The sequence below is a fragment of the Haliotis asinina genome, chromosome 15 (genome assembly GCF_037392515.1).
Source record: "Haliotis asinina isolate JCU_RB_2024 chromosome 15, JCU_Hal_asi_v2, whole genome shotgun sequence".
Taxonomy (NCBI): domain Eukaryota; kingdom Metazoa; phylum Mollusca; class Gastropoda; order Lepetellida; family Haliotidae; genus Haliotis; species Haliotis asinina.
This window is the reverse complement of record NC_090294.1, coordinates 37,136,636-37,156,655: the sequence shown is the minus strand read 5'-3', so window position 1 is coordinate 37,156,655 and position 20,020 is coordinate 37,136,636. Positions and strand designations below refer to the sequence as shown.

General features: G+C 39.6%; 2 protein-coding genes across 2 annotated transcripts; one reads left to right on the top strand and one right to left on the bottom strand.

The window, feature by feature from the left end:
* Positions 1-488: 488 nt before the first annotated feature.
* LOC137265872 (TM2 domain-containing protein amaretto-like) lies at positions 489-8,337 on the bottom strand. Its single transcript, XM_067801335.1, has 5 exons — positions 8,068-8,337; positions 5,489-5,576; positions 4,784-4,899; positions 2,604-2,692; positions 489-1,889 (listed from the first exon to the last, which is right to left on the bottom strand). The coding sequence occupies exons 1-5, from the start codon at positions 8,241-8,243 to the stop codon at positions 1,765-1,767; spliced, it is 594 nt and encodes a 197-aa protein (XP_067657436.1). The 5' UTR covers positions 8,244-8,337; the 3' UTR covers positions 489-1,764.
* A 237-nt stretch (positions 8,338-8,574) lies between these two features.
* LOC137265507 (syntaxin-18-like) lies at positions 8,575-16,124 on the top strand. Its single transcript, XM_067800921.1, has 10 exons — positions 8,575-8,727; positions 9,859-9,926; positions 11,265-11,458; positions 11,907-11,973; positions 13,615-13,706; positions 13,871-13,956; positions 14,396-14,454; positions 14,875-14,944; positions 15,375-15,455; positions 15,944-16,124. Exons 1-10 carry the CDS (start codon positions 8,584-8,586, stop codon positions 16,037-16,039), a joined length of 957 nt encoding a protein of 318 aa, XP_067657022.1. The 5' UTR covers positions 8,575-8,583; the 3' UTR covers positions 16,040-16,124.
* Positions 16,125-20,020: the final 3,896 nt, after the last annotated feature.

The following is a 20,020-nucleotide window of genomic DNA, read 5'->3' as shown; positions in this document are numbered from 1 at the left end:
TAATTTTTTAGTCAAGGTATTTTTGGGTGTGGCGACAGATGGTTTTGCATCATGATATTTATGCGCCTTGCCTACTTCTCAAAATTAAATTGCAACTGGAAGTTGCTGATAATCTTAAACTGAGCTAAGTAGAGCACTTCTGTGTGAATACAATCAGTGATGTTTTCCTGAAAAAAACACATACTGTATAGACCAGATAAGCTTAAAACTTGAAAGACAATGATGTCACCAAAGCTGTTGATCTCTGGAAAAGTGTGATGAAAGATATCCATGCATGTTGAAGGGTGTCAGCTGATCAAACGGTCTGTGTAGACTGTCTGGACTATCAGGCAAACTTATTGAATAACTTTTGTTCAGGTATACCTTGTTTGAAGTATGACATGTAAATACTAGTAATGTTAGTAATTACTCTTCCCCCAAGTTGATTCTCTACCATGATTTTGTCTCAGACCAGGTGTTGGTTCTGAATCAGTGATAACTACAAAAAGGAAACATCACGCAATTTATTCTTCATCATGTTCACATATTTTACATAAAATGATGTTTGTACACATGAAGCAGATGATTGTGATCCATGATGGTTGAAAGCCTGGCAAATGACACAAACATAAATTAGACAAAGCTGCTTTCACATTTCCCATCTCAGCCATAATGTTTGTTATGAAAACTGCATCTCTACACATTCAGGGACACAAATCCAAACTATTTTTAAAAAAAGCTTGGTAGTATCTTTCTCAATATCAGATCTATAAAACTGATTCAACAAAAGGGGATACATCAATAAATTAAATGTTTACAGACTGACATATCTGATGAGTCTGTGCTACAACTAGTCCTAAATATGACCTGAAATGTTGCAGCATCCTTTCGCTCTCATTCTCTCTTGCAATCGTACAATGAATGATGTAAATACACAATATTGATATGACAGAAAATTGGACGAATCCCATTCTCGTTAAGTGAGTGAGTGGGACTTTACATCACTTTTAGTACTATTCCAGCAAAAAAATGATCATGATAGGGGACACCAGAAATGGACTTCATACACAGTTCCTTATCTTTAAAATCGAGGGGGGATATAGGCAGAAGTCTTACCAATGTGTCAAACAAGTCAGTGAACTTGAACACCTGATTCTGTTATTCACCTCTTACAACAATAATGGATTGCTGAAGGCCAATTCAAACCTGGATCTTCACAGGCTTTGAGTGACGTGAAATGAAGATAATGACATGATCACATCTGAAATAAAATTTGGGTGGAAAATGGGTGCATACCCTGAAACACCAAAGATGGATCAATACAAAGACTACACTTTGTTACCTTATACCACAATAACAAAGCTTCTATTCTGCTGAGATTCTGAATATTCAGTCAGTTGATTTCCCTTACCACAGTTTACATTCAGAAACAGGTAACCATACAGTCACAAAAGTTCACGTTTAATTATGACCTTTTCTAATCATCGTTCTTGAAACCTGAAAATTCTGCATACACTGGCAACAGTAAATCATTGAAGGGACATAACTCTATGAGGACTGAAAAAAGAGATACTTTCAAGAAATCTATTTTCTAACTGTCAACGGATATATTAACTTAAGGTGTTTTTTGGGTGAGGAATATGCATGGTCTTCACACAGTATAACATCTCTTTTCAAACTTTTCCTGAAATAAATTAATTCAATTTATTTTAATCAGTTTGAAGCAGTTTGTTGACTTCTGCATGCAAAGTGCATCTTCAATTGCATTCCAAAAGGTACATCATATCAAAAGTAGGGGACCCAGTTGCTGTCATCTGCAGGCTTCAGCATCCCCGTCACCAGCAGGACGATGTCTATGATCCACCATATCCCGACACCTCCCACAGTCAACAGCTTCCCCACGGCTGTACCTGGGAAGAGATGACATGACAATTATCAGCAAACAGCCACTAAACCTTGACACATTATTCAGACATCCTCCATAGCGGAGTGACAGCTTCAGGCAACACAACATTTTTCATCAGTTAGAGGAATGGTTGGGTAGCCTATTGGTTAAAGATGTAGCTCGTCACAACTCAGACCCGAGTTCGATTCCCCTCATGTGAACCCCATTTCTAGTGTCCCCCGCCATGATACTGTTGATATATTGCCAAAAGCGGCGTAAAACCACACACTCATTCAACCGGTCATTAGATATAGAGTTATCTCCCTTGTTCCACAAATTTGAAAATGGCAAAATAAGAACAAACTTGATGCATTTTTCAGAGACTTAAGTAAGAATTTGAACACTGATGACGCAGAGCTAAATTTTGACCTTATTAAAAAAAGTCTGACAATTTTAAAAATATGATGTATCTTTTTCAAATACATTGTATTTCTCGAAGTAGATCAGACATGAGAACGTCCAAGCACAATAAGCACTGAAAATTTACCTAGGGGTCTTGGGTGTCTGCTATTGCAGAGTTACATACATAAAAAAATGTTCAAAATAAAACAAAGATACCAACAATCCCCAGATATGCGAAAATTACCATGTTTGGTGGATAAAAAACGATAAAACCTCTTAACCATGATTTGAAAGCATAAAAACCAAAGCAAGAATTGGACGGAATGATAAAACTGACCTGTGTGACCAAGGCAAAACCTGTCCATACCCAGGAACCCCAGGAGGACAGAGTACAACAGGGTTGTCACAAAGTAGTGTCCATTGTACCTGAAAAGGTTCATCTTAGTACAATTATTACCATGGTTACCGACTGTGCCAACTACATACTGAAATAAGTGTAACTAGTTTTAATTAAGAATCTGCACAAATTTTGTTTGTGTTTATCAGTGTGCACAAGTACAGATTTAACGTTTTCACACTAGTTTATATTTTTATAGTTCATAAATGCAAATAATATTGCAGTTAGTATATTGCAGTCATGCACCAATACACAAAAAGCCCCCAAAAAACTGTGGATTGCAAGATAACATTTGAGCTAAAGATTCTGAAGTGTCCTGTACTGGATATTTATGTAGGTCACATAATCACACAACTAGAACTGCTCAAGGTGCTGATATTTTTTCCCTCAATCACAGGGTGTCAATCTCAATGGCACATTGTATTATCAATTACAGTTCCACAGGTATCATAAAACTTTTGTCGCCACTAGGTCACGTAGGTGCACCGAGTTAATACAGATTTCTCATACTCATGAGGCACCCATTCAGAGCTCGGTGGAATGGGACATACAGTCACAGAACTTTGTCCAACTTTTACTTGTTTTACTTGCTGTACCCACAACTAGATGATTGCATGTATTCATGAGGCCATCATCTGGTCATTTACCAACGGATTCTAGGGTTCTTTTAAGTGCGCAGGATTGAATACTGTACATTAGGGGTTGTGACAACAATGGAAGAGTCAGCACACAAAGTTGACTCCAAAGTTTCTACACCCGGCCACAAGAGGGTTTACTGGATCACTTGCCTGGCGCTTTAGCCAGCTCGCCCACCATGACCTATGCCTTAGTCAGTCCCTTCTGGATTCTGCGGCAGATTTTTAAGAATTCTGCAGTAAATTTAAGTAAATTCTGCACCCCACTTTTCAAAATTGTGCAAAGATTTTTTTCAAGTGAACACTTAAAAAACAACAAAAAATGATAAAGAATCCCAAACTTTAATTCTTAAACACAAAGCTGAAACTGTTTTTGAGCTCAGTCGGCAGCTCGTTCTTTCTTACAAGAAGTTTTTTTTTTCTTTTTCAGAAAGATGATCTGAAACACTACTCAGGAATCAGAATGATTCTCTACAAACTCTACAAAACATTGTTTCATATGACAGGCAATTTTGATTCAACTCTCAAAATAAAAAAAAAGAAAAATGGAAAATTCTACGGGTATTCTGCATGAAAATGCGTTATTAGAGGACTAGATGTTGTTCTGCATTGAAAGGTATTTTCTGCGATTTAATCTGCAATAGCGGAATCACAGAATCCAGGAGGGAATGCTTAGCTATCTAAGCCAATAAAATCTGAAAATAGACAGTAATTTTTTGTCTAGCTAACACACCCGGCCATCAATATTTTAAGACTATTTCTCACACTGCCCCAGATGTAAAATAGGAAGGTTGGACTCAGCTGTTAAGAAGCACACTTTTTGAAAGGGAAGAAAATATATGAGCACCATATTTCCCATATGTTTTAACTCCATGTTACTTTGTTGATACTATTGTGACTGGTTACCTGAAACATAAATATTCATTTTGTTTGGGGATTACATAAGTTGATATTCCCTAGGAGGTATCTATTGTGCTATAAATGTCTACGTTTCCACTCTCATTTGAAACAATTAGTGACATTTCAATGTACACATCACATCATGTTTATCATGGCTGCATAGTATTACCAGCATGCTGGTATACTGCAATACCCTTTTCAAACAAAAAGTATGTGTATGTGTTGAATTAAGATTTCATTCACAACAAATATTTCCTTAGTTATTCAAAGACAAAGTCCTCATACTGTAATGCAATGAACTGTATAAAAGGAAGTAGAATTCCTGACTATGCAACTTAATTTTGAGATTGCTGTTATCACAATCATATGATACATATTTAGGGATTGATGTAGAAAATAGAATCCAGATGAAAAATTAGTGGTACTTTGTGTCAAATTATTGCGATACCTATTGCAATACAATATCTATTTTCCAATACACAGCTCCAATGTTTATTATATGCCATGACATATTAATTTGCACAACCTGTAAATGTTACTGTGCACAGGCATCAGACAATGCTGCCTTTTATTCCCTGGTGTTACCTTATACATGGAAATCCGTCCTTGAGGAATGTTCTGTTGCCAAAGCATTCAATGCCAGGAAGCGCTGTACAGATCACAGCCGTCCGCTGCACCTCCTCGTATCTCTCATTACCCCACTGAAAGATGTTCATACTATCAGTGAGTGAGTGAGTAAGTAAGGTTTGAACAGTATTTCAGTAATTCAGTCACTGTTACTGTATTGTGCATCATGATCATCACAACAATAAACAGCAAATAATTTCATAACCCGGCTAGTAGCACTGGCAGACTCAGTGATAGCTTAATTATTGTTTCTTGATCAACATTTGGACTTTTTCTGCGTCTTTGTGGACGCACTAGTCTATACTGTTGTGTCCATTGTAAATTTTTATGCGTATAGGACGCAGGAATTTGCATCCTGTAAATTTCTGGTGCAGCTTTTAGATGCTTACCACTTTGGACAAATTGATAAGCATGGATATGGTGCTGACAAACTTAGAAACATAATATGGGTTAACAGAGACTCAAGTCCAGCCTCAAATATTTTACTATAAAGAAGTTAATATTTGGGATGTAAATTTTTGCAATGTGACAAGATGATGTTTTGGAAATATTCTGAAGAGTCATCAGGTGAATGAGAGCCATGAAAAGTTTGAAAGACATAATGAAAAAGACTCTAAGAAAAATGTCAGAGAGGGCTGTTTAAAAAGCATAAAAAGAAATTACTTCTGAGCACCCGTATCCAAGCCGCTTCCTCTCGGTGTTATTACCGTTTAGATCAAGTGGCTCGGAGCAGTTGAGGAACTGCAGTGGTCTGGAACAAAACATTTTCACTTTGAATTAAAAAATATATTAGGAACACACCTGGGAGGATTTCAGGATTTCAGATGGTGCTATGTGGACGTTTGAACTCATTTTGCTGAGTTGAAGCTAATCTTGGGTAAAGACTAAACACTCTGCCCCAGGATGCTGGGGGCTATCACAATAGTTCTCGTTTCTCAACTCGTTATCACCAGATTGTTTATCTTTCTCATAATGTGCAGTGACTATTTCTTTTGATCTTTGAAAGCTTTATAAAAATTACTGAGGTTCTTTAATTTTGATTTATATGTGAAAAGATCTGAACCATATGGCATCTGCATGTGTTTGATATGAAACAAGGTCCTAGCTGTAAGGATCATGAATGGGCTCTTGATTAGAAAGTAGATATATGGGATAAGGGTAGCGCTGGGTGTAAAATACCTTAGGGAATCAAAACGACACATTTGTGAAGCAACAGTCACAGTCAGTAGTTTGAGCCATTTGTGGGTTCTGCGAAATGACTCATGTACAGTCTGTTTGATTGCATTTGAGACTGATGAATTGCTCACTAACACAAGATCTATTAATTGCAACAAAACCAAATTTTGCACAGCCACATGAAATCAACAGACCAACTCTGATGATGTGTCTCATAATTTAGGGCACCCAAATAAAAAAGTTGTTTAACAAACGATCATCATTTTCTTCACCTTTCGCTATTTTGTACAAAGGTGGGATGGGGGAGGGCACTTGCTGGTAGAACAGCCAGGTAATCAACAAGCGTGTGTTGTGAAGATGGGGTCATCTCAAAAGCCGTTGTCTGGTTACCACTTGAGATGTACAGTGGGAGTCAGTGTTTCCACTTTCAGAAGATGCTTTTGTCCGAATCGGTGTCGCTGTGGTCAGAGTCTACCCTAATGACGACTGGCTTGATGGTGACATGGTCGAGTCCACTTTGTTCCCAATAATGTTTTTCTATTTCATTCTCAACTTTCTCAATGCACTTTTGCCATGTTTCCTGCATGATGGTGTCTATTGACTGTTGAACAATCGTCTGTACATCCCGAAGTTTGAATGTTACATTTTGCCTGCCAACATCTGACTTCATGATACCCCAAATGAGTTCTATTGGGTTTGAATCGCAATGATAGGGTGGCAATCGCAAAACTGAATGACCATGTTCTGTAAGGTACTCATCAACCTTAAAGACAGGGGTGGTTTTATTTGACTTTATCATGTCATACAGACCAGGTTTGGTTGCTTTTTCTCGATACGATATTGCTTTGTTTTGCAACCATTCTATCATGTCCCCCTTCTTACTGTTGGATGTTGGTGCCCTTGTATTAGTTACTTGAACGCCATGACATGGAGCGCTATCCATGACAATCAGGGTTTTGGGGGGCAGTGCTGGTACCAATTGATTTTGTACCCATTCTAAGAAAACCATCCTGTTCATTTCCGTACGATATTTTAGATTTTGCCTTGAAGACCAGGGAGCAGCCAGGTAGGAATCCCCGACTCTTGCAACCAATCACTTGCTCTCCCTTGCCAAGTGGTAATTTTCTGGCACAGGACTCTGCAGAGGAGCTAGCAAACCATTGTGTCCCTGTGGTATGGGAGGCATTTACCCATGTTATACCCAAATATCAGACTTGTAACCCTCTGTACGTTTCTTTCGAATTGTGAGCAAGTACTGGTTTCTTTGTCAAACCATATCAGACTTCTCGCACAGTGCGCGCCTATTTTCTGAGCCAACTTCTTTGCAACGGAAACCAAATTTGTGAAGCAACTTCCATAACGATATTTTGAAATGACCAAAGAATGCTTTGTCTCCATATACTTTTTCTGAATACGCAGAGAGACAAAGGTATTTTGTTTATATAGAGATTTAATGCCGTTTCTAACCAGTTGTTGTTGAAATGAATCGACTTTCTTACATCGTGTGGGTTTGGAGACGGTTCCCTCAGTTGTGTCCATGCAGGTTGAATCGGTACAGTTTTTCAAGATAGTTTTTACTTCCCTTTCGTCATCCCAACAACATGTGCATTTCGTAAACGATACTTAGCCAAAGCACATTGAGGCCTACCCCTTTCACCTTCGTTTTTAGAGTTAAATACTTTGCAAATAATTGACATAGCGTCGTGTGATAATCTCATTGTTTCAAGTACTGCTATCACGAATGTCTGGTTTGGCGAGCAAATCACACGTGTCAATTTCACCTTGCCCATCTGGCTGTTCTGCCAGGAAAAGGCCCCCCCTCGTACAAAATAGCGAAAGGTGACAAGAAAATGATGATCGTTTCTCAAACAACATTTTTATTCGGGTGTCCAAAATTATGAGATACATCATCAGAGTTGGTCTGTTGATTTCATGAGGCTGTGCAAGATTTGGTTTTGTTGCAATTATTAGGTTTTGTGTTAGTGAGCAATTTATCGGTCTCAAATGGAATCAAACGGACTGTAGGTACGCATTCACTATTCACTCAAGAAATAAAATCCACTTACAAAAATGAGCAGTTAATCAGTGGACCATAAGGATCGTAGGTGTGCCCTGTCGATTCGTCCATCAAATAATTCTCATCAAGAGGAGGTCCATCTTTACCCCCAATGACCAACGGTGGGTTGAATAAAACCACAACAAATAACGCTAAAACATAGCTGGATGTATGTCGGTGGAACATGATGTCATGTCATCTTTTGATAGAAAAAACACTCTCTCGCGTCAAGGAAACCGGATAGATACTACTCGCCATTCCAAACTTTAAAACCTGAAATACCAGATACGAATATTGAAGTATTGAATTAGTTCTTGACTATCTAATCACTCCCTCTTCATCCGCTGCATGCAAATGAGAGACATACGTGTGAATGCTGTGAATACGGTATAGTAGTTCGATCTGTAAATGAACTGACGTGAAATAGCCTCAAACATTTTCCGTCAAAGAATCATACTTTTTTACTTAATCAACCGGAAGTTGAGAGGAGTCTCGCGTGTGACGCACTTTCGTCAACACTGCCAACATGGATATCACGAATCTGTTTAAAGCGACAGTGAAGGCTGTCAAATCACGCAACAAGGTCATCGGCGAACCGGATAATGACAAAAGTACCATTATCACTACCAAAAGAAAGAAAGGAGACTTTGAAGTGAAAGCAAGAGATGTGGCAAGTCGATTGTAACTGTTCACAATTCACAACACTGGCACCGTGGCAGTGTTACACTACGATGCAAATGATTAACAGATTACAGCCACCAAATGTGCTGTACTATTCCTTGATTTCATTGCTCAGTTTTGATCTTGCATTTAAGAAATACTGCACATTTGTAACGCCAAGACGTTGGCGTACTCCTTACACATCTCCTCCATTTTTTTCCAAATGAACATAAATTTTATAATGTTACTAGATTGTGAAAGATTTCATTATCATCAGCTGATTAATACTCTGCTAATGTGTGGAGGTCTCCATGACCTTGATGATCTGTTTGTCTTCACCATCATTTAGTAAGTGTTCTGCCTGTACCCCTCACCCCGATCAAAAACCAAAATTACAAACTGACATGGATACCTCACCCTTGCTAAATATACATTCAATTAACTAGAACAGGAACGAAAGACAATCAATGAACTCATTTCATTGTTTAAATGTTATTATTACACTTCCCTTTGAGGAAATTTCTATGTAGAGAGGTACAGGTGGAACTCTTTCCCATTGTTTACCATATCTGATATCCATTCCACATATTGCATATATCTATTGTTGTATCTTAATCATCACAGCCCTTGAACTCCAGCTCCAGTAATAGAAATGAATAATTTGCAGAAGAAGCTGTTTTGATTTGAAAGTAAAATTATATTAGGAACTTTTTCACATAGTCTTGAATGTTATTTTAATGTTTTCATTATCTTGTAAATAATAACAAAATTAAAATTATAGCTATATGATTTGGAGTCTTATTTCTAATAGCATTACTCCTTCATTTAATACTGCTTTTCTTGTTAACATTTAAAACCTTGCAACATGTGTCATAGTTGGAATTTCACTTTCTTAGTAAAGTAAAGTACAAATTCTAGTACTTTTTGAACCGGTGCCTTCAGAGTCAGGCACCTAATCACCAGCACACAAAGTCAGCTGCCTAGCCTGCTCAGTCACCGCGACTTCCACAAAAATGGAAGTCGGACAACTAGTAGTCTAGACTGCATACTTTGTGTATCCCTCTGATAAGTTTAAATTGGCACAGCTCCCACGGCCAAAAGCTGCCTGATTTTGTGTAATCATTTAAAACCTTCTTTGCAGGTTAATACAATAACCAAGCTTCGTGATTTCCTGCTTCAGCATCGGAAGGAATATGTCAATGCTGGCAGGTATGGTCTCAGTTATCTCAGCCTGTGAATATCTGGGTTAGAAATGGTCTTCAGCAACCCATGCTTGTCATAAGAGGAGACTAAGATGGTCAGGCTCACTGACTTAGCTGACGTATGCCATTGTATCTCAGTTGCTTAGATTGATGCTCATGATCAGGATTGATCATCTCAGGATTGTCTATTTACAGACTGAAAGCTAAAGTAAAACTAAACTCACTGACTAACTCCGTCATCTCAGGCAGTTCTTAGCATTGTTGCAATCTGCCTCCATTATTTTCGAAGCTCTCTTAGTGCTAAGATAGTCGTAAGTGCCATACGTTAACATTAGCTTATGACTATCTTAGCACTAAGATAGCGTAAAAAATCTAGACTATGATCCACAATGTATTTCTGTATTGATACCAAACAACACTCTGGCTGAAATATATACATTTTACATTTACAAGGACTATGATGACACTGAAACAGTTCTGTCAGTCAGATATTGAAAACTGTGTTGTTATTTGTGTTGATCACTAAAAACACCGTTACAAAAAGATTCTTATTATCTTAAACTTTCCTTGTCCCGAACCTTCCCTGAAAGTGTGTTCAGTTACATATATATTGTATCATGACCTTTTTGTCTTCTTCATCATCAGTGTGAAATTCAAGATTGAGAAACCTGTTTATTCATGATTGTTAGGTAATTACCACTTTTGGTGATTTTGTTGGAAGCATTAATCACCCCACTGGGTGTTTGCACCCAGTCGAGTTGGTTCAGTGGGGAGCAAATTAAATAGGGAGAAAAAACTTTAGTTAGTCTTGTTAGTACAGGTTACCTCTCTCACTGTTCATGGACATTTAGAGTTTGACTTACAAAACTTGGTGTCCAAAATACCACCAGTTACTAAGTTCAAGGGTCCTTAAAAGACTAACAAGTGTCCTGTGATGTAAAGAAATGCTGTTGTGTACTGAACCCCAAGATTTGATTTATTTATATTCTTATTTTATTGGATATTTATATAGCACACATATCCATGCAGCTATTGCTTGCTCAGGGTGCAAGTATTTTAATTACAGGAACCTAGTATTTCTTGTCATATATACTAAACAGCAAAAAAAAAAACGCAAGTAAAAAAGCATTCATTTATATGTCTTCTATTTAGAACTTGACAAAAAGCCAGAGTTTAGTTTCTTTTGGTCTTCAGTATATTTGGTAGAGTGAATGTACATCCCCCAAAAGATATTTATGAAAGTCTCAGTGTTCATGCTGTACATGCTGTGTTTATAAATTTGTGCATAGCACAAAATAATAGCCATTTATGGCATTCACTGTATTTTGCATTCCTTTTGCTTTAGTCACTTGGCAACAGAATCGTCAAAGATGACTGATGCAGAGCGGGATCAGATTGACACAGATTCACAACAGATCATTAAGAAGTGCCAGGAGACAATTGCCATGTTTCGACAGGAAGCTAACAGTCAGAGAGCTCATCCCCAGGTCAAGGAACACAGGCAGTCTGTCATGGTTCTCATTGGAGCTTATTTGAAAGGTAACAGTTTCAGTTTTATATGAGATAATTGATTATCAACCAAAGAACAGAAGGATGATATTCTCTCCATCATCCAAAATGAGTTCAACTTTTTTGGTTCGCGAGGTGGGATAGCATAGTGGTTATAGTGTTTGCTCGTCACACTGCAGACCCGGGTTCGGTTCCCCACATGGGTACAGTGTGTGAAGACCATTTATTCCATATTGCAGGAATATTGCTAAAAGCTGCCCCAAACCAAATTCACTCTCTCATTCACTTCTATTTTGCAAACAGTAATAACTAGCGTCTTGAATGTGATGGACACTTACACCCAGCTTCAATGGTTTAATGATTAAGATGACATTTGGTGGTGATATATTAATGACATCATTTCATCAATCTTATGATATCATGCCAGATTTTCATCTTCCAATGCACTAATATGTGTGATGATGTTTGCACCTTGCAGTTGTTTGTAAGATCTACAGTGAGCAGAGAGCTGTGAGAGTGAAGAGGGTCGTAGACAGGAAGAGGATGTAAGTGGTATCCTGATGATGATGATGATGATGGTGATGATGATGATGATGATGATGATTAATGAGATGATGATGATGATGATGATGATGATGATGATGATGATGATGATGATGATGATGATAGGGGTGGTGGTGATGGTGATGATGATGATGGTGGTGGTGAGTTTGGAAGATATGCATCTTAATTCTATTTTAAAAGGTGACATTCTGCCATAGAATTGATCGTCAGCCAGAAATCCCGTCATAAGAGGTTCCTAACAGTACTGAGTGTGAGGCTTTCAAACTTAGTTGATGCATGCCATCATATCCTATTTGTGCAGATTTAGGTTCATGACGTCAATCACTGGATGGTTATACTGTGTACAGACTGTAGTCATGTAAGTCAACTATTGCTTGGAGCTTCATTAAACAACAAACACACAGAAAAATGAACTGGGGCAAGTTAAAAAAGCAGATGCATTTTGTGGTTGGTGTCTTGTTTAAATAACGGGACAAAATATATTGATACTGCTGGTAGATGACAGTGGTTTGTCATAGACTGGAGAAACACTTCTGACTCAGATCAGCCTCTTTTCCATGTTTAGATTGGAATTAGTTAGTACTTATAGACTTTGCACAGTCATTACGAAAGAAAATAGTGCATCTGTTACTGACAACACAGTTTTAGAGAAAGTTACCATGGTACCTGGAATAAATACTGATAGAGTTTAAAAAAAAATCCCATTAGAACATATAACAAAATATTGTAATTATTTTTTGGATCTGTGAGTGATTTTAGTTTTACATTGTATGCAGCAGTACTCCAGCTATTCCTGCTGTCTGTAATCCAGTGACAACCCAGTGATCAACAGCATGAGCATCAATCTATGCAATTGGGATACATTGACATGTACTAACCTAGTCAGTGAGCCTGACTATCTGATCCCGTTAGTTGCCTCTTATTGAAAGCATGGGCTACAGAAGACCAATTCTTACATAGATCCTGATGGGCCTTCATGCTTGAAGTTTCTCTTCCACATAAAGCTAACGTTACACATTTGACAATCATGGCATTTAAAGTACCTTTACAGCTGTGATTTAAACATTTTTTTTAAATTCTTGAGGCCAATGCAAACACGTGCAAATGAAGAAAACTTTGATGTGAAGATCACATGATCGACTTCACGTGCAAAACCTGACATCACTAACGTCATTTGCACAATGAATGGATGGGTTGGAGTGGGTTTTGCTTACGTTTTTCTAGAGTCAAAAGATAGGGATCCCATTTCGGATAATAGATGTATAATCAGAGAAAAATTATTCACTATTTTGAAAAATTACATTTTGTGAAGTTTCTTTTTTGACTCAGTATATGTTGTAACTCAGAGTTATATTTCTCTGTTTTACTGGGACGGTTGGGTAACATGTCTATGTTTTTCTTATTATTTATCTGTCTTAGAAGGCAATTATTTCTGGCTCAGGAGAGGCATTTAGCCTAGGGGTTAAAGCGTTGACTTGTCATGCCGAAGACCCGGGTTCGATTCCCCCCATGTGTGCAATATGTGAAGCCCATTCTGGTGTCCCCTGTCATGATATTTCTGGAATATTGCCAAAAGTGCAGTAAAACGATTCTCTCTCACACTTTGTTTTACGTATGTGCAGATCCCGTCTTGAACCAGAAAGGAGGATGCACAATGTGCGACATCTTGATGACAATACGGAACCAAGGCCACAGGCTGATGTTAAACAGTCAGGTAGGGTGATGTTTCAGTGAAGTATTGAAGCCATTGGACACAGTGTCGTACAACAAAAAGACACATCCATTTGCCTGACTTCCACTGGAGGCATAGTAATGACAAGCATATATGTTGGAGTGATCATCTGTTGCGTGCTATCAATGTTAATATTTTGTTTACAGAGAAATCTGAAAAGTCTCGAGTTGCCATGGAAAAAAGCAGACATGCTGACGATGATGATGAAATTTCACCCGAGGAAGCTCAAATGGTACAGATCTCTTAAGTTTATTTCCAGGATAGTTGGTAGTGAGAGTCTTTATCTTATATTTCAAATGCTTGTGGATGCTCAGTAATATACCATTTATATGACTGCAATCTGTAGATAATCATGTCTGCAGGACCAGGGACCCTGCAATACAGATTCAAGGTAAATCCCTGAATCTACACTATTGGGATATGATAACATGTCAACCGAGTCAGTGTGCCTGACCTCCCAATCCCATTAGCTATGGGTTTTATGGTTAAGTATGGGTTTTCGAAAACCAGTGCTGAAATGGATTTTCAGGGTGTCAGCTGATGTAATGAGGCCATGTCTGACGCGGAGAACTCTGTTGTTTCATATCTTTATGAATGTTAATCAACCTCATGAATTTATATGCTTGTTGCTGATGTGACACATTTTGATAGTATTTTGTATATATTTCCAGTTTGAACAAGAAAATCAAGCAATCTACAATGAAATGAACAGCATGTCGGATGAAGTAAAGTATGTAACTGACATTTATATTTCAATGAATGAAAGATATTAGATGCAGCTCTATGTTCTCAGTAGAATCTGGTTTACTGTTGTCTTAAATAATTTATCAATTATTTAATTATATAATTTCAAATGTACATGACTTATATTGAAATCAAGAGATGATTATTAATTTTCTCTTGTAGAATAAGTTGATGCACACTATGGAGTGGTAGAAAATGGAGGGTTCACAAATGGATTGAGTAAAGTGTTGTGAGGATTTATTTGACTTGATTTAAGGTAACACAAATAGCCTTTTAGCGAACGTTCCTATCAGTGCTCACGTCATAATCATCCAGCATCAAGTCATATTTATCCAACTGCACAAAGAATCAGTCTAATCTAAGGTACACTTCTGCCCCTGGTGAACAGTCTCCTCTTGTGTTTTAGGCAAATAGAAGGAAAGGTGGTTGAAATAGCAAAATTGCAAGAAATATTTGCTGAAAAAGTTTTAGAACAGGTAAGAGTTTTTCAAGTATATCATTTTTTACATGCAGCCTTGGCAGATACCAAGAAAGATACCTCATTAAAATCAGATATTTACTCTTCATCCTCCAGTTCAGTACTCTCCCTCCAAAGGAGGCCATGTTAAGTAAATACAATGGAAACCTTGCAATGAAAGTGATGAAAGCATTGGAAGTCAACAATTTTATCTATGAAGCTTCTGTGTTATTTTTTTTTAACAATCTCTAAAAAAATGTTCATCTTTATTGAAATCCACACGTTGCAAGGTAAAATCTAATTTATGTGACAAATATGCTTTGGACATGTTTGTTCAAATTTTGAGGAGAGAGGTAATTATCAGAGAAAAAGATCTAATTATGGCGATTGATGCTGTGTTTGCCTTGTCACCATGGTTACCATTCTAATGACCTTGGCTTGTGCTCCAGGAGAAGGATATAGACCGGATAGCCAACACAACAGTCGGATCCACAGAGAATATTAAAGATGCCAATGAGGAAATCAGGGAGGTATGTCACCATGGTGATACCCTGTCTATACTGATCAGCAAAAGAAACCCAACTCTGTTATTTTTTGTCAAGTTTTTGAATAGAGGACATAAACATGAATGCTTACTTTTTTGAGATTCGATTTTTTTATACTTGTGTTTCTTTTGCTGTTCAGTATATATATCAAGTTATTGAGTCCTGTTTTGTGATAAAGGTTCCCAGCAACCTGTGCTAGGGTATGAGAGATACCAGTCTTTAATGTCATCTCAAATAAAATGTGAATTGTATGATCCTCAAATGTGAATGATTTCATCACTAGCATGTATCATTTGATCCTCTAGTGCCATGTGTTATGTGAATCCTATGGGCTGTGTCATGCTAAATGTAATTTTTCTAGTATTGATTGTTATCCAAAAAGTGATTCATATCCTTTTTAGTCATGTTTAATGTAAATATTTCTTGGTATATTGTACTTGTGTATTTTTCTGATCAAAGATGATTCCTTCCAGGCGATCAAGAAGAAAGCCGAGTTTCGAGTTTGGATTCTGTTCTTCTTGGTAGTGTGTTCGTTCTCACTCCTGTTCCTTGACTGGTACAATGGCTAACACAACTAGATCATGTAGATGAACTTTAACTTATATATAGCTCTGAGCTTTAAGCTTGTTTGCTTACGTACAAGAAACCTTAAGGTAACAGCATCAGAGGTGAATTATCTGGCACTGATGTGAAAAATCAAAGTCATGTGATGGAATAGTTTTGTTACCATGGAAACAGGAAACCATTTTAAACAGGAATTGTAATGAGGTGGTGTTTATGTCAAGGATGCAAGTATGTCATGAATCAGCTGTTGTCATGCAACTGCTGTGATGAATGATGAAGAATGCAATTGGTACAATCGCCCAGAGAAGGAGTGCCAGCGCTACTGAGTGAGTGAGTCAGCTGGCATGTAGGAAATGTAAAGTTGAGGTCGCTATGGATACCGTTCACATGCAATGTAGTTGGCATTGATAACCCCACTCAATATCACAGAATATTATCACCAAACCATTCCTATTTATTTGTACAAAGTATTTCTGACATTTGTTTTATAGAAACTTGGATCTTGATAAAAACGTCACCAGTCTTAGTCTGTGATCCCTTCTCTAAACAAATACAGCATCATACAGATGATGGCTAGAAGTGACTAACATGTAAATATTCTGGTTAGGTCTCCGTTATTTTAACAATGAAAGGATCCAACTTGTAGTGTATACATACACGATACTTACACTTTATCACTTTATCAAAATATTTTTTCTTACCAAAGGACAAAAATACAATTTTTAACTTACCTTACCATAGGTCTTATGCATATTACCTCTAGCTTCGCTAAACGAGATCAGACAGTCGTTGATTCGCCATCCCCTCGATGGCTACCTCATGTAATCTACGAATGTAGTCACGGAAGTGACGTGATCTCTCCACTCGCGCGAGAGCGCAGAATCCAAAATTCACTTTTACCTTTAGCGTTCGTGCGAACGGACGTGTTGGTTTGCAGTTTTTTTCCTACTGTGTGTAGTTTCAATAAAGTTGCTACTCCTTGGTAGGTATGGTTTGTATCCCCTCATTATGTATCAAAGTCAAGTCATACAAGCATTTAATGTGCTTACCTTGCTACCTCGTGTTGTTCTTTTCTCACTCAGGCATGGCTTGTCCGTGTCATAGGTGAGAACGGTATGGCGTCCATGGGGGTAATTCATCTTGTTGGTTGTTTGCCCGTCATGTTTCTGCCCATGCTTGGTCATTTTCACTTGTGTTTTCGGTATTTATCATACCATTTTCTGCCATGAATTTCAGCGTAGCGAAGGCAGCCATTGTGGTTGTTGTTTTTCGCTGCCCCGCACTTACGGGTGTGTCTATTTTTTACGTAGGGGTGCAACTACTTTCTACATTTTTATGTAGGGGTTTTTTCTCCTAGTATTGTATCAACATGTTGTCAAGTCTTGGTTTCTTGTCTGTTACAGTTTCTGTGTATGACTCGACACTATTGTACTGTCTGCAAGGGGCAGAAGTCAGCCAAGGACCCACATCCCTGGTGTCCGGATTGTGCGTCCGCTGTTTGCTCCATCGATAATCGGTGCCTACACTGTCAAGCGTTATCTCTCGCCGATTTCAAGACCTTTTTGGCGGTTCGGAGGAAACGTTTTACGCAACGTAAGAGAAGAATGTCGTCGCCAGCGTCTTCCTTTGGATCCTTACCTGACGACCAGGATCTACCACCGCCTTCAGTACCAGTATCAACGCCTAGTGTGGGGCGCTCATCTATTACGCCGGCGCGCTCCTCTCCAGAGCCTACGCGTTCGGACGCCTTTGTAGATTTATCTCACCCGGATGCCTTATCCCATCCTGAAGTTCAGAAGCTTCTGCGATCTCTCTTGACACCGGGCGCTGCTGTACTCCCTACCTCGTTGTCTACACCTTTACCAACGACAGCGCCTAGACTTACGCCAGCGCCGTTGCCTGTACCAGCGCCTCTGCCTGTCCCGGCGCCACTGCCTGTCCCGGCGCCTTTGTTTACATCAGCACCGGTGTTTTCGTCAGCGCTTATTCCGACGCCAGCGCCTGTACCAACGCCAGCGCCAATGTTGTTGCCGGACCCGGCTCCTATAACTACTTCTTATCGAATCCCCAGAGTGTCTCATACGCTGACTAAAGAAGAAATGTTACAGCGCCAGTTGGATGAAGAGCGCGCTCGTCGTTTAGAGGCTGAGCGCTCCCGGCGCTCTCGTTCTCCACACCGTAGCAGACGCCGGCGCTCCCGGTCTGTTTCCCGCTCTCCAAGGCGCTCCTTAGAGGAAGACTCACGTACCAGAAGCAGACGTAGAGTGCGATCTCGGTCAAGATCACCACGACGTCTCTCTAGATCCCAGCGTTCGCGATCGCCGGAACCACTGCGGACTTCCTGCAAGGAATTTAACACTAAGAACTCTGCTTCCAACTCGAGTCAGCGACGAGAATCAACCTCTATTTCCTGGGAGGATCACGAGGAACAGTTCTTTTGTCCAGACTATGAGGAGGAACCTGGCAATGTTGGTGATAGTGATGGCACCTATCTTCCCTTAACTGCTGTCTTTGAGTAGATTGCCGACAGATTACCGGACTGTCCTTCCCCTTCTTCGGATTCAAGCAACCCGGCGTCGATTCACTTGTCTCCTGAGTTACTTATTCCACCACACCCTATGGTGGCGGATGCGGTTGCTTTGTTAGACTCGGACTTTGCGAAGTTATCCTTAAATCCAACCATCAAAGCGTCGAAGTCTAAGAAATCAGATTATAAAGTACACAGTCTGGATTTTGCCGACAACGGGGTGGTGCTAGACGATTCAATTAAGAGGTTGTCAAGCTCAACTCCGTCATCTTACAGAGTTCAGGATTCAAAGCTAGCAGCTATTGATACAGAACTGAAACGTATGCTCAAACCTATCTTGGCGCTTGCGTCAGCCACCTCCGCTGCAGCCTTGGATTTGTCAGAGGATAATGCCTCGAGGGTGGATCATTTAACTACCATTTTTGCTTGGCAAGGCAGAGTACTCCATGACCTACTTGGACATTTACACGCGGCGCTAGCCATGACTACTACTATGCGCCGATCTGGATTTTTAGATGCTTGTTCTTGGCAAGAGGAATTTAAACGTCAACTACTTCGTGCACCATTTACGTCTAAGTTCCTCTTTGATGAAAAGATACCGACGGTGTATAAACAACATGCCGAACTTACTAACACGGAAGTGGCGCTGTCAACTTTCGAGGCCTTGGGCTCTGCATTTCGTGGCCGAACCAGGGGTAATGCCAAGAAAAGATATGTACCCAGGAGAGAGTCTATCCGTTCCTCGTTTGGGAGGGGACGAGGTCGTACCAAGGACTCAGATGTCCAGCGCAAGCCTCAAGAACGCGGCAGGGATGCCCCAGCTACGTCCGGTCAAGGTAGGGGCAAGCGTCCCTACTCCGGCCGCTGAAGCCATGGACTACTACGACTGGGACCTCCCACCCCCAGTCGTACCAGTTCATCCGACCCCTGTAGGTGGGAGACTAGGGATCTTCTGGGCCAACTGGACATTCCTGGAAGACCCGTTTGTTTGCAAGATCCTGAGAGCCGGCTACAAGCTACCACTAGCCAGAGCTCCGCCGTTGACTACCACTCCCCTGTCACGAGTGTACTCAATAGATCAACAGGTACTTATACTAGAAAACATCAACATTTTATTAACAAAACATGCTATAGAGATAGTGTCAGAACCCCATCACTCCCCGGGGTTCTATTCACCCATCTTCCTGATACCCAAGAAAGGTTCCACCAAAATGCGGATGATTCACAACATGGCGTCTTTCAACAACCTGTATTTAGCCGAGCCCCCGCATTTCCGAATGACGTCACTGGATCAGATCCGAGCCAAGTTGTCACCCGGAGCTTGGATGGCCAGCCTAGATTTACAGGATGCTTACCTGCACGTTCCTGTATTCCCACGCCACAGGAAATTCCTGCGTTTCATATTCAACGGAGTACACTACCAGTGGCGAGTGCTGCCGTTTGGAATTTCTACGGCCCC